The sequence below is a fragment of the Moschus berezovskii genome, chromosome 19, assembly GCF_049115385.1.
Source record: "Moschus berezovskii isolate FMDL1 chromosome 19, NW_MosBer_1.0, whole genome shotgun sequence".
Taxonomy (NCBI): domain Eukaryota; kingdom Metazoa; phylum Chordata; class Mammalia; order Artiodactyla; family Moschidae; genus Moschus; species Moschus berezovskii.
In genome coordinates this window covers 58,426,463-58,439,086 of record NC_142478.1, presented here as the reverse complement: position 1 = coordinate 58,439,086, position 12,624 = coordinate 58,426,463, and the positions used below count along the sequence as shown (strand labels likewise).

At 35.7% G+C, this 12,624-nt stretch overlaps 1 protein-coding gene across 6 annotated transcripts in view; it reads left to right on the top strand.

Annotated features, from left to right (window-relative positions):
• The window catches only part of ATXN2 (ataxin 2), a 98,585-nt gene that overhangs the window by 25,400 nt on the left and 60,561 nt on the right, over positions 1-12,624 (top strand). For all 6 annotated transcript variants that reach the window (XM_088828181.1, XM_055405097.2, XM_055405096.2 and 3 more), the window contains exons 2-5: positions 5,389-5,425; positions 6,758-6,817; positions 7,277-7,348; positions 7,901-8,051. In XM_088828181.1, coding sequence (XP_088684307.1) covers positions 5,389-5,425; positions 6,758-6,817; positions 7,277-7,348; positions 7,901-8,051 — 320 coding nt within the window. The remainder of the gene's footprint in view (positions 1-5,388; positions 5,426-6,757; positions 6,818-7,276; positions 7,349-7,900; positions 8,052-12,624) is intronic.

Below are 12,624 nucleotides of genomic sequence, written 5' to 3'. Positions count from 1 at the left end.
ATACATTTTTGTCAAAGATATTGCAGAAGTGGTACATGTATTCTCATTGCCTGAGAGGAGGTGCATGATGTATGTTTGTCTCATTGCTCATGCTGTTAACTTTAATCACTTGATGATGCTGGGTTCCTTTTCTATAGTTATTTTTCACTTTATCATTAATCAGTATCTTGTGATAAGTTACTTTGTGACATTGTAAATATACTGTTTCTATTGATACTGTATTAAACTAGCATCCATTGGTGATTTCAGCCTGAAACAGTTACTCCTCTGGTGGTTACTAAATAGTATCCCTCTAATTCCATCATTCCTTCCACATTTATTAGTTGGAATTTGATTGTCAGGTTGCTAGTATGACAAGGAGAATGAAACATGAGACACACTCTCTAGGTGAAGGAGCAAGGCTCTGGATCAGGTTTGTACGGATATTTTCTGTTAAGAGTTCATCTTCAGTGGCCCAGGACTTCATGTGAAAAGGGTGCACAGAATCCTGGAGGAATGACTCTTCTTCTTGTTGGATTGACCTTTTTATGATTATAAAATGTCCCTTTTTAGTAACTTTTTTTTTAACATCTATGTTGTCTAATATTAGTATAGCCACTCTTGCTTTCTTGTTTGCATGCTATGTCTTTTCTTTTTATTTTCAATGTATTTGTACCTATACGTATTAAGCATTTGCTTCCAATTCCAACTTTCCCATAACCCTTTCTGTATCTATGAATTTGAGTATTCTTTGTACTTCACGTAAGTGGAATCATGGAATAGTTGTCATTTTGTGTATGTCTTATTTTTCGTGTCTTCAAGATTCATTCATGTTATAGAATGTATCATAACTTCATTTGAATAATATTCCATTGTATGGGTGATACCATACTGTGTTTATCCATTCATCAGTGGACATTTGATTTTTTCCCACCTTGAACTGCCATACTGTTTTCCACAGTAGCTGCACAATTTTGCATTCCCACAAGCAATGTACAAGGGTTTCAGTTTCTCCTCATTTTTGTCAGCACTTGTTATTTTCTTGGTTTTTTTTTTTTTTGGTTGGTTGGTTATTTATAATAGTCATTGTAGTGGGAGTGAAGAGGTAGCTCATTGTGGTTTTGATTTGAATTTTCCTGATTAATGGTGAGGTTTAGCATCTTTTCATGTGCTTATTGGCCAACGTATTAATTTCTTTGGAGACTTGTTTTTTGATGTTGAATTATAGGAGTTCTCTATGTAGTTTAGATGTTAACCCCTTATGACTTATATGCAAGTATTTTGTACTGTTCTGTGGATTGTCTTTTTACGCTGATACTGTTTTTTGCCCAAAAGTTTTTAATTTTGATGAAATCCTATATATATATATATATTTTATCTTGTATGCCTTTGATGTCACAGTTAATAAATTATTGCCAAATTCAAGGAGCTTCCCTGGTGGCTCAGAGGTTAAAGCATCTGCCTCCAGTGTGGGAGACCTGGGTTCGATCCCTGGGTTGGGAAGATCCCCTGGAGAAGGAAATGGCAACCCACTCCAGTGTTGTTGCCTGGAGAATCCCATAGACGGAGGAGCCTGGTAGGCCACAGTCTGCGGGGGTCACAAAGAGTCGGACATGACTGAGCAACTTCACTTTCACTTTTCAAGGCCATGAAGATTTTTCCCTTTGTTTTCTTCTGAGAGTTTCATAGTTTTAGCTCTTAAATTTAGGTCTTTGGCCCGTTTTTTAGTTCATTTTTATATAAGGTGTAATGTGAAGGTTCATCTTTTTTTGCATGTGAATATCTAGTTTTTCCAGAATCACTTGTTAAAGAGATTTTCCTTGAATGATCTTGATCCCCTTGTTAAAGATCAGTTGCCCATAAACATGAGGGTTTATTTCTCGACTCTATTCTATGCCATTGATTTTTATGGCTGTCCTTAATACCAGTACCATAGTATTTTGATTTCTTTAGTTATGTGATAAGTTTTGAAAATTATTTATATGGCTGGGTCAGGGCTGAGTTGTGGCATACAGGGTCTTTGTTGTGTCATGTAGGATCTTCCCTTGTGCCCCACAGACTCTCTAGTTGTGATGTGCAGGCTAGCTTTGTCCCACAGCATGCAGGATCTTAGTTTCCTGACCAGGGAGCGAACCCACAATCCCCTGTGTTGCAAGACAGAGTCTCTCTTTTTTTAAGCTTATACTTATTTATTTTTTTAAAATAATTGCTTTACAATGTTGTGTTTGTTTCTGCTGTACAACACTGTGAATCAACTGTAAGTATATATATATATCCCCTCCTTCTTGAACCTCCCTCCCACACCCCTCACCCCACCCCTCTAGGTTGTCACAGAGTCCTGAGCTGAGCTCCCTGTGTTGTAGAGCAGCTTCCCACTAGCTGTTTTACATGCAGGCGAATTCTTAACCACTGGACCACCAGGAAAATCTCTGTGAAGAGTTTTGAAATTGGGAAGACACATTTTGCTTTTCATTTTGTGTATCTTTAAATGTGTAATAATTTTTCCTCTACATTGTTTTTTCTTGACATGCCAAAGTGTCACCTGTTGAGTCAAATTTAATCCAAATTCTGGATTTAACTGACTTGTAACCTCGTGGTATAAGTTAATCTACTCTACTACCCAATGGTCACCGTAAATTGGAAGATCGAGTTGACTCACTGGAAAAGATTCTGATGCCAGGAAGAATTGGGGGTGGGAGGAGACGGGGACAACAGAAAATGAGATGGCTGGATGGCATTACCAACTCGATGGACATGAGTTTGAGTGAACTCCGGGAGTTGGTGATGGACAGGGAGGCCTGGCGTGCTGTGATTCATGGGGTCGCAAAGAGTCGGACACGACTGAGCAACTGAACTGAACTGATACACTTGATTGAATCCAGACTCCCTTTGTGTCATGTCAGAAGACTTTTTTAACTTAAAATTTTGAAAAGTAAAAAGAATGATACAATGAACCCCTGCATACCACTGCACCTGGCTTCAGCAGTTATCAACTCATGCCAATCTTGTTTCATTTATAACCCTGTTTCCTCCCTACTTATATTATTTTGAATCAATATAAGCTCTTTATTATTATTTTGTATATTTGTTTATATTTATTTGATATTTTAGTTCATATTTTAACCTCATATTCAGTGACTGTTGAAAGTTTTAAATCCTGGATATTATTGATTTGCTAAATCTGATCTGTTGCATTATACTTATATTTAGAACTAAAATATGATCTTGGTTGGGTTTTTTTTTGAGATTCAGTATTTGTTTTTTTTTTTTTTTACTAATATGAAATATTAGAATGCTTATCCTGAAGTACCAAAGGAAAAAAAACTAAAAGTCAACCATAATCGGAGTGGATTCAAAAAGAAAAAAACAAGAATGAGTGTGGGCTTTTTATCAGTTTCAGAGAATGCAGCTGTTGTATTCTAACATCCCCTTTGGTTGTCCAGCCACCTAGTAGAGCAGTGGAAATCAGTAGTTTCTATACTTTTATACCACTTTATACCACTGGGACGGGGGAGCCTGATGGGCTTCCGTCTATGGGGTCACACAGAGTCGGACACGACTGAAGTGACTTAGCAGCAGCAGCAGCAGCATACCACTATGAGTCTCATTATTTTCTGGTTGGCCAGTTCTACTGAGTAAACTGGATTGTTAAAACAGTTGCTCTTTATTAGTCAAAAATATAACTGTACTCAATAAAAAATGTGATTTCTATCACGGAATTTTATGTTTTAAACTCTTTTAAGTAGCCTTGTGGGTACACTGCATAAATTTAAGGGCTCTTAATTAGTGTCATTTGTTTAAATCTTTTAACTGTAACATTTCAGCAACCACTGGGATAAGATAAAATGGTAATAGACATTTTATAGCCTTTGGCTGCCGACTACAAATAAACAGAAAAACATAATATATTTAGATGGCTTTTGAAAGATGCAGAGATTGGACTAGGCTTTATTGTCAAGTTAATTTTTTGTGATACAATTTCAGAGAAGGAGCATAACCTAGAAATGCAAAGTCTATACTTTTGGATCACCTGGTTTAAATATCTGTTCTATTGCTCATGAACTAGATGACTTTGGTCAATACATTTAGCTACTGTTTCCATTTCCTCACCTGTAAAGTAGGGGTGAGAGATTTGACGTGGTATTTACTATATACTGTCTGGTTTGTAGTAAGTTTTATAAATAATGAATTATTGGTCATATTCCTTAGACTTTAGGACTTTATCTGTGTTGTGTGAGAGACAGAAATGATAAAAATGGAAGTAATCTTGGGTGATTTGGTCAAAGACATTATTTTCTAGATGAGAAAAGGTAGATGAGAGTTAGAGACAAAACCAGCTGACCTCAGTACTAATGTAAGTCCTGCTTTTCTGGGAATTGGCACCATTCATACTGCTAGGCTTTTTCACCTCAGTTGTGCTTCTCTTTGAATGTTTTTAAGTTTGTGGTTTTGAGTGTTGTGATTTATTAGAATGAGATTCCAGTACTGTTCCTCAAGAGTAATATTTAGGAGCTTATAACATTTTACTTTATTGTTGTTTTTTTTTTTAGTCATTTAATAGAGGGGCTAATTTTTTCCATTGGAGCAAGCCTTACGGTATATTTTGTTCTATAAATTTACTTGATAATAGACTCCACATTGGAGAAGGAAATGGCAACCTACTCCAGTGTTCTTGCCTGGAGAATCCCAGGGACGGGGGAGCCTGGTGGGCTTCTGTCTGTGGGGTCACACAGAGTCGGACACGACTGAAGTGACTCAGCAGCAGCAGCAGCAGACTCCACATTACTGGAAATTATTTGACAGCTGACATAGGTGTACTGCATTGTTTCAGAGGGAGTGGTTTGGCACGGAGAGTGGTTTGGTTTGCTATATAGATCCTAAGAGGAGCACTTAGTATTTAAAATGAAAATGCTTTGAAAGATTTAACTTATTTTCAAATGTTTTTCTGCAGTTGTAAACACAGTACCTATTTTTAGAGGTGAGGGGAAAATGGAGGTATCTTGATGTTATTAGTCAAGTATGTCAGTTAAATTGGGAATATAATCTGTATTTTGCTCCTGAGTAGTTTTTTATGATAGAGTGGTTAACTTTTGGAAAGGGGATTATTGTTTTTGGTATTGGTTATTTCTGTAAGTAGGTTGTTTTAATTTTTACTTTTATTTGCTTGATTTTGATTATGGTCACATTGTTTCCTCCTTCCTCCCTCCTCTGACCCATACCTGTTGCAGGCCTCTGAGTCTGGAAAACATAGCAAGCATCATGCTTAGGTAGCCCTTATACTTCATATTAGATGATCCCTCCCCACAGATGGAGTATTTTTTTTGGATGGGATTATAAGGTATTTTAAATTTGAAAAAATATTTTAGCTTGCTTACCTTGTTGACTTTCATAAATATTTAATCTTTTCAGAGGCCGAAACAGTAGCAAAGGACTGCCTCAATCCACGGTGAGTAACTTCAGTGTTACTTGTTTGGAAAAATTGGTAACAGAAATGTGATTTCTAAATCCCACAGATCAAAAGCCAAGGCCCCCCCCCAATTGCCTTGTATCTCAGATAACCTTTATAGATTAGTACTGTTTGGCATAAGATTATTAGCTATAACTGTTTTATGATGATGTGTAAAATGCAGAACTACTGTAAATAGTATTTTGATTTTTCATACTTAATAACTCATTTGTTTTACAAATAACTAAAGGCAAATATAAATAATTAATGAGATGAATGGAATGCTAGGACCACAGTTGGCAAAACTTCGGGGTTTTGATTTTGAAATAATGTGCTGTCTTTTATTTCTTTCATTTTTCTCCTTTGGAAGATGGTTTTAGATGTCGAAACTTTATCGGTGAAATTAAAGTAGGCACAAAGGCCAGAAGATGTAGGTTCCATAAAATGCAAGAAATAAATGCGAAGCTGTCACTAATTTTTGAGACTTTGCCTTTTTTGTAGATAGATTTTCTTTAGAATCAGGACACGTGCTTATGTAGTGTGTAATAAGAAGTGATGTGGTTTATTAGACCTTAGAGCAATATCATTGATTGAGATGTACTAAGAGAAAAGATAGTCAAGGGTCTTCTACAGAGGTTCCCCCTCCACCCCTATTTATTTAATAAGGTACTTTGGCCACCTCATGCGATGAGTTGACTCACTGGAAAAGACTCTGATGCTGGGAAAGGCTGGGGGCGGGAGGAGAAGGGGACGACAGAGAATGAGATGGCTGGATGGCATCACCGACTCTGTGGACATGAGTTTGAGTGAACTCCGGGAGTTGGTGATGGACAGGGAGGCCTGGCGTGCTGTGATTCATGGGGTCACAGAGAGTCGGACACGACTGAGCAACTGAACTGAACTGAACCCTATTTATTGTACAGTTCTTTGAATTTTGATGTATACTTTGCGTAACCACCACCACTGTCAAGATAATAGAACAGTTCTGTTATTTCCAGCAATCCCTCATGCCACATTGTAGTGATCCCTACTCTTAAGTCATTGATCTGTCTTCTGTTCTGTGACTTTGTCTTTCTTCATATATGGAAGTTCAGTTTTGCTTTTTTTTGTTGTTAATATCATAGATAGTTAGAACATTGTTAATTGGTATGGTTGATTTCACCGTTGAAAACTTATACATTGTAAGGAGGAAAAGATTGTAGTAAACCAAATCTTCCTTTAATGAGTATGAGATATAAACCTAACTAAACATTTTGTAGCAGAAGTGTTAACTGTAATATATATACAAAGATAAATAATCAGTGCCAATAATGTTTTTTCTTAATGTTACAGATTTCTTTTGATGGAATCTATGCAAATATGAGGATGGTTCATATTCTTACATCAGTTGTTGTAAGTTTTCAGAGTATTGGGGAGAAACTGCCTTGTGAGTGGAATAAAATAATTTCTTGAAGTTAAATGTGAACGAATGATAAAAGTAACATTTCTTAGATCATGTTGAATCAGAATGATGTAGAAAACAAAACTCGATTCAAGTCTTTGTGTAAAAGCAATCTTGTTAAAGTCTGCTGTGTACAAAATAATATTACTAGTTGATTGTCTTTAGTGCATTATTTTGTTATTTAATAAGCTAGAGTCAAAATACTAAATTTCCCAATTTAAACTTATACTGCAGACTGAGCAGGACCTCCTGAAGAATTTTCAGAATTAAGTGTATTGTTAATGTTTTAAAATTTTTTATTCTGTCAGTGATTACCTAATACATTGAATGAAGCTATAAAAAGTGAAAGGAATTGTTTCCATGACTGCATAGCACACTGTTTCTTTGATAAATTAATTATGTGTTTTTAGGGATCCAAATGTGAAGTACAAGTGAAAAACGGAGGTATATATGAAGGAGTTTTTAAAACATACAGTCCTAAGGTAATTTTTACTTTTTTTAAAAATAATGTAAAACCCCAAGAATCAGCAACTAGTGTGTATGTTTCCATGTGTCCATTAGTTTCTGATTTAGCAATTTATAGTTATGAGACAGTATGTTTGTCATATTTTCATGCTTAGTACATTACCTTTAATGCACTGCTTAAAACCACTTTGAATGACTTTACTCTTTGGTTTCAAGTACTGATTACTTTACAGACAGATTTGTATAATCAGAACAACTTCTTGCTCTTTGTGCTTATTAAAATATTTTGGCCTTTGCAAGCATTATGGACTCAAAGAGGGATCCTAGTGGTTTATTGTTTTCCTCTTTACTACTGTTGTGCTTAAGGCAAACCATGGAAGCAAAGACCAACGTTTAGATGAGAGGATTTTAGAATATTGGAATAATAGATCATATTACTGAGAAAACAGTATGATTATAAGGATCTCTTGAGATAATTTTTTACCAAAGGCATATAAGAAATATGTGCAAAGGAATTCCTGTTGGATTTTATTTTATAAATGTTTTAAATTTTTTTTTTCCCTTCTTAGTGTGATCTGGTACTTGATGCTGCACATGAGAAAAGTACAGAATCCAGTTCGGGGCCGAAACGTGAAGAAATAATGGAGAGTATCTTGTTCAAGTGTTCAGACTTTGTTGTGGTGCAGTTTAAAGATATGGACTCCAGTTATGCAAGAAGAGGTGAGTTTTGATTTCCTAAGTATGCTTCATGGCTTATTAGATTTATTCAAGAAAAGATTCTACACTGATTGCAGAATTTTCCTTTTTCTCTTTTTATTTTTAAAAAGAAATAAGGCAAATGGGAATTTAAATGCACTTTTCCTGGAAAATATTTAAAACCTCAGAAGAATATTCCTTGGTACTTTGGGTAGGATAAATAATGAAAGCTTGTATTCTATTAAAGACAAGTTTGTGAAGAATTTTCTGAAGTTTTACTGTCAATAATGCTACTAATAGTACTCAGCTAAAATTTCTTGTCCTGTTTGACTTAAATGTTTAGCTTACATATTTTTAGTTTTATAATGTTTATAAGTAATATTTATATGTTTTACTATGCTTGTTCTATAAACACTTTAGTTTTTTAATCTGGAAAGAAGTCAAAAGCATGGGAATGAAGGAGAAAGGCAGAGAGCTATGGATTGAAAATGATTGTCTAAATGGAGTTGAAAATGTGAAGTAGAACATACATATTGGAAGAAATATTCAGAGTATGGGACTATTTTAAGAATATAAAAGTGGTGATGTAGTTATGTTAAAATTTAGTCTATTTCAGGTGTCTATTGAGGAAGAAAATGTGGGAATTGCTGTCACTCATTTGGAAAGCATACTCTGCATTGCTGAGTGTTCAATAACACATTGAAAGGCTCTCCTGGGCAATTTTGAAACTGGTTCTAAAATTCTTAAATGATTTTTTGTTTGGGAGGGAGCGGCAGTGGCATTCAAATTTTGTAGTCATATCTGTTGCAGCTTATAACAATTTTTTATTTTCATCATTCTTTCTATACCAACTGTTTTCATTGTTCAACTGATACTTCTACACTGTTATTTGGAAATCACAAGCCACCAGAAAGTTAAAGCCTTTCTCTTGGACCTCTTAATAAGGTTCTCAGCTTTAGTTATTTATAGATTGCTTTTTCAGAAACAAGCTGCTCTAGGTGCTGTGAAACTACTTTTGCACTGTTGTTGAAAGTACTGTGCTCTGATCTTGTATCTTCTTATATTGTGTCTTTGATTCACAACTCTTAAGAGTCCTTCAGTGGCTCATACAAGCAAACAAGTCTTTTTGGTTTTTTTGGGCCGTTAACGCCATGTGGGATCTTAGTTGTCCGACACTAGAAGTGCAGAGTCCTAACCGTTGGACCACCAGGGAAGTACCAGCAGGTCTTTTTTAGTGATTGTCTTTGGAGTTGATCTTACTTATGCCTGCTGCTGCTAAGTCACTTCAGTCATGTCCAACTCTGTGTGACCCCATAGACGGAAGCCCACCAGGCTCCCCCGTCCCTGGGATTCCCCAGGCAAGAACACTGGAGTGGGTTGCCATTTCCTTCTCCAATGTGTGAAAGTGAAAAGTGAAAGTGAAGTCACTCAGTCGTGTCTGACCCCTAGCGACCGCACGGACTTCAGCCTACCAGGCTCCTCCATCCATGGGACTTTCTAGGCAAGAGTACTGGAGTGGCTTGCCATTGCCTTCTCCGTACTTATGCTTAGGAGCACAAAATTATTTATACTTAAACTATTGAAATATTTCAGTTTTAAAATTAAAAATTGACTTGGATCATAAATCAAAAGGAAAAATAAAATTTTAGTTGAGCTTAGCACTTAGCACTCTGGGAAAAAAGTATTGGCCGCAACAGCAACAGATGTTCCCTAATCTGTTGGGTACCAGGCCATTTATCTCGAAGCCATTCATAACATGCTTTATTATTCTTAAAGAGAATTGACATTTCCTAAGTTTGAAAGGATAAATACTACTTGAAGACACTTATGTCCCATTCATTGATCCTTGTAAAAGTTAGTGTTTAAATTTTTATTATTTTGTTTATTATTTTATTATGCCTTTATTTCTCAGGTAAATTGTGTTCATTGTAGAAAGCCAAGAAAATCCAAATCAGAGCAATAGCTTTGATAGTGTTCAGTGCATTCATTAGGGGATGCATGTATTTTACTGTGTACATAATAGTTTACTTGATGAGAACATTGAGTACTGGAGTAATTTCAGGTATTTTATTTAAGGACTGTAGAAGTTTAGTGAATTACACAATTGTGTCCAGTGTATAGTGTTCTGAAAATAGTATCAAGTCATGTGTTTAGGATTTCAGTTCTCTTAGTCCTGATTCTTAACACTATCCTGGCAGAAGTTGCATCTATAAAAGTATTATTTTGGAGATTCTATTACTATAGAGAAAACTTTAATTGGGATGATTTATTGTTCAGTCGCTAAGTCGTGTCCAACTCTTTGTGACCCCATGGACTGTAGTACTCCAGGCTATAGTATAGTCTTTCACTATCTCCCTGAGTTTGCTCAAACTCATATCCATTGAGTCATTGATGACATCCAACCATGTCATCCTCTGTCGCCCCCTTCTCCTCTTGCCCTCAATATTTGCCAATATCAGGGTCTTTTCCAGTGAGTCAACTCTTTGATCAGGTGGCCAAAGTATTGGAGCTTCAGCTTCAGCATCAGTCCTTCCAATGAATATTCAGGGTTAATTTCCTTTAGGATTGACTGATTTGATCTCCTTGCAGTCCAAGGGACTCTCAAGAGTCTTTTCCAACACCATAGTTCAAAAGCATCAATTCTTTGGTGCTCAGCCTTCTTCATGGTCTAACTCTCACCTCCGTACATGACTACTGGAAAAACCACAGCATTCACTATACAGACCTTTATTGGCAAAGTGATGTCTCTGCTTTTTAATACACTGTCTAGTTTTGTCACAGCTATTCTTCGAAGGAGCAAGCGTCTTTTTGTGGCTGCAGTCACCATCCATCCACATTGATCTTGGAGCCCAAGAAAATGAAATCTGACATTGTTGCCACATTTTCCCCATCTATTTGCCATGAAGTGATAGGACTGGATGCCATTATCTTAGTTTTTGAATGCTGGGTTTTAGGCCAACTTTTTCGCTCTCCTCTTTCACTTTCTTCAAGAGGTTCTTTAGTTTCCTCTTCACTTTTCTGCCATTAAAGTGGTATCATCTGTGTATCTGAGGTTGTTGATATTTCTCCTGGCAATCTTTTTCTAGCTTGTGATTCATCCAGCCTGGCATTTCACATGATATACTCTGCATATAAGTTAAATGATGATTTATTAATTATGAAAATTAAGTCATTTAGTACTGCTTTTAGATTAACATTATTTGTGTTAAACACATACTAAGATTTCTAATCTCCTTGAGTAAAGGAGGGTAGGATGTAACCAGTGATTCTGAGTGCTAGTTTCACATTCTAGTCACCCATGGGTTTAAAAAAATACCTAGTTTTCACTTTTGGGGATTCTGATTTCATGATATTTAGCCTGGGTGAGGCTCTGAATGTTTGATTCTGAGGTGTAGTCAAGCATGTGAGCCGTTAATTTCATGTGATAAGATCCTTGGAATGGCTGTGTTCTGGAGACCTTGAGGATTTATACTCTTTCCTTGCCTCACGGTGTCTCAGAATTGTACAGTATCTTGAAAAGTCCCAGTTGGTATCAGTTTGATACCACTTTTCTGCATTTTAAATGGGTAGATGGTTGAGGGTTTTTGGTGGTTTTTTTTTTTAGAAATAATAGAAATGAATGAGTGATAAGAACAAAACTAGTATTACATTTCCCTCCTAAAAGAAGAGGGAAATTTATTTCCTTTGTGAGTTTTTATCTTGTAATAAATAGTACTGTCAAAATCTTAAATTGGCAATATATAACTAAAATTCAAGTGCCAATTCTATGTATTGGACTCTATGCTAAGTATTTTATGTATGTTTTTTCATTTAATCATCATAACTTCTTTCTGAAGTGGATATGATGATTATCCACATGTTGTAGGTAAGGAAAATGAGACATGGGAATTAACTTGATGAAATGAGGACACAGACTCAAGTGCTGTCTAACCCCAATCATATTCTTAAACATTGTCCTATAGTGACATAAATTATGTGTCTAATTTATTATTTAGCTGAGTTGAATCAGAATTAATCTGAATTTACCTTAAAGAATTTCTCCACAAACAAAATCGAAAGTGGGGGGGAAAAAAAACCTCAGGCAGTATAAATATGCAGATTATTATATTGTTCGAAAATTCTTATCCTTTTTAAATCTTTGGCTTTATTTTGCGGGAAACTTAAAATTAGTAAGATGCGTGTGGCTTTTAAATTTTTAATGCTAACTACATTGATTTTAATAAGGTTTGAAAGTTGTCTTTCATACACATATTCAAATGAATAATAGGCCTAGCAGTAATTGATATCTTTAGGGTATAGTGAATAAGTTTCATCTGATCTCTTTAATGTTGTATATATACCAGTTTGACTTATGGGCAAAAGGAAGAACAACTTTGATCTTGCAGTCTGTTCCTTTTGCACAAGCATAACTAGAAGAGACCATCAAATTATCACTGGAGAATTAGTGTGTGTTTTATGTGAATTCCAGTGCAGACAGATCCTGGGATGCTCTCATTTTCCTCTTCTCATTTTGCATCTATTTTTAGAGCATTCAGCTGCCTTTGTGTCTGTCTACCTTGGAATAGGCATATTATTGCTACTTGATTTTTACGTGGTT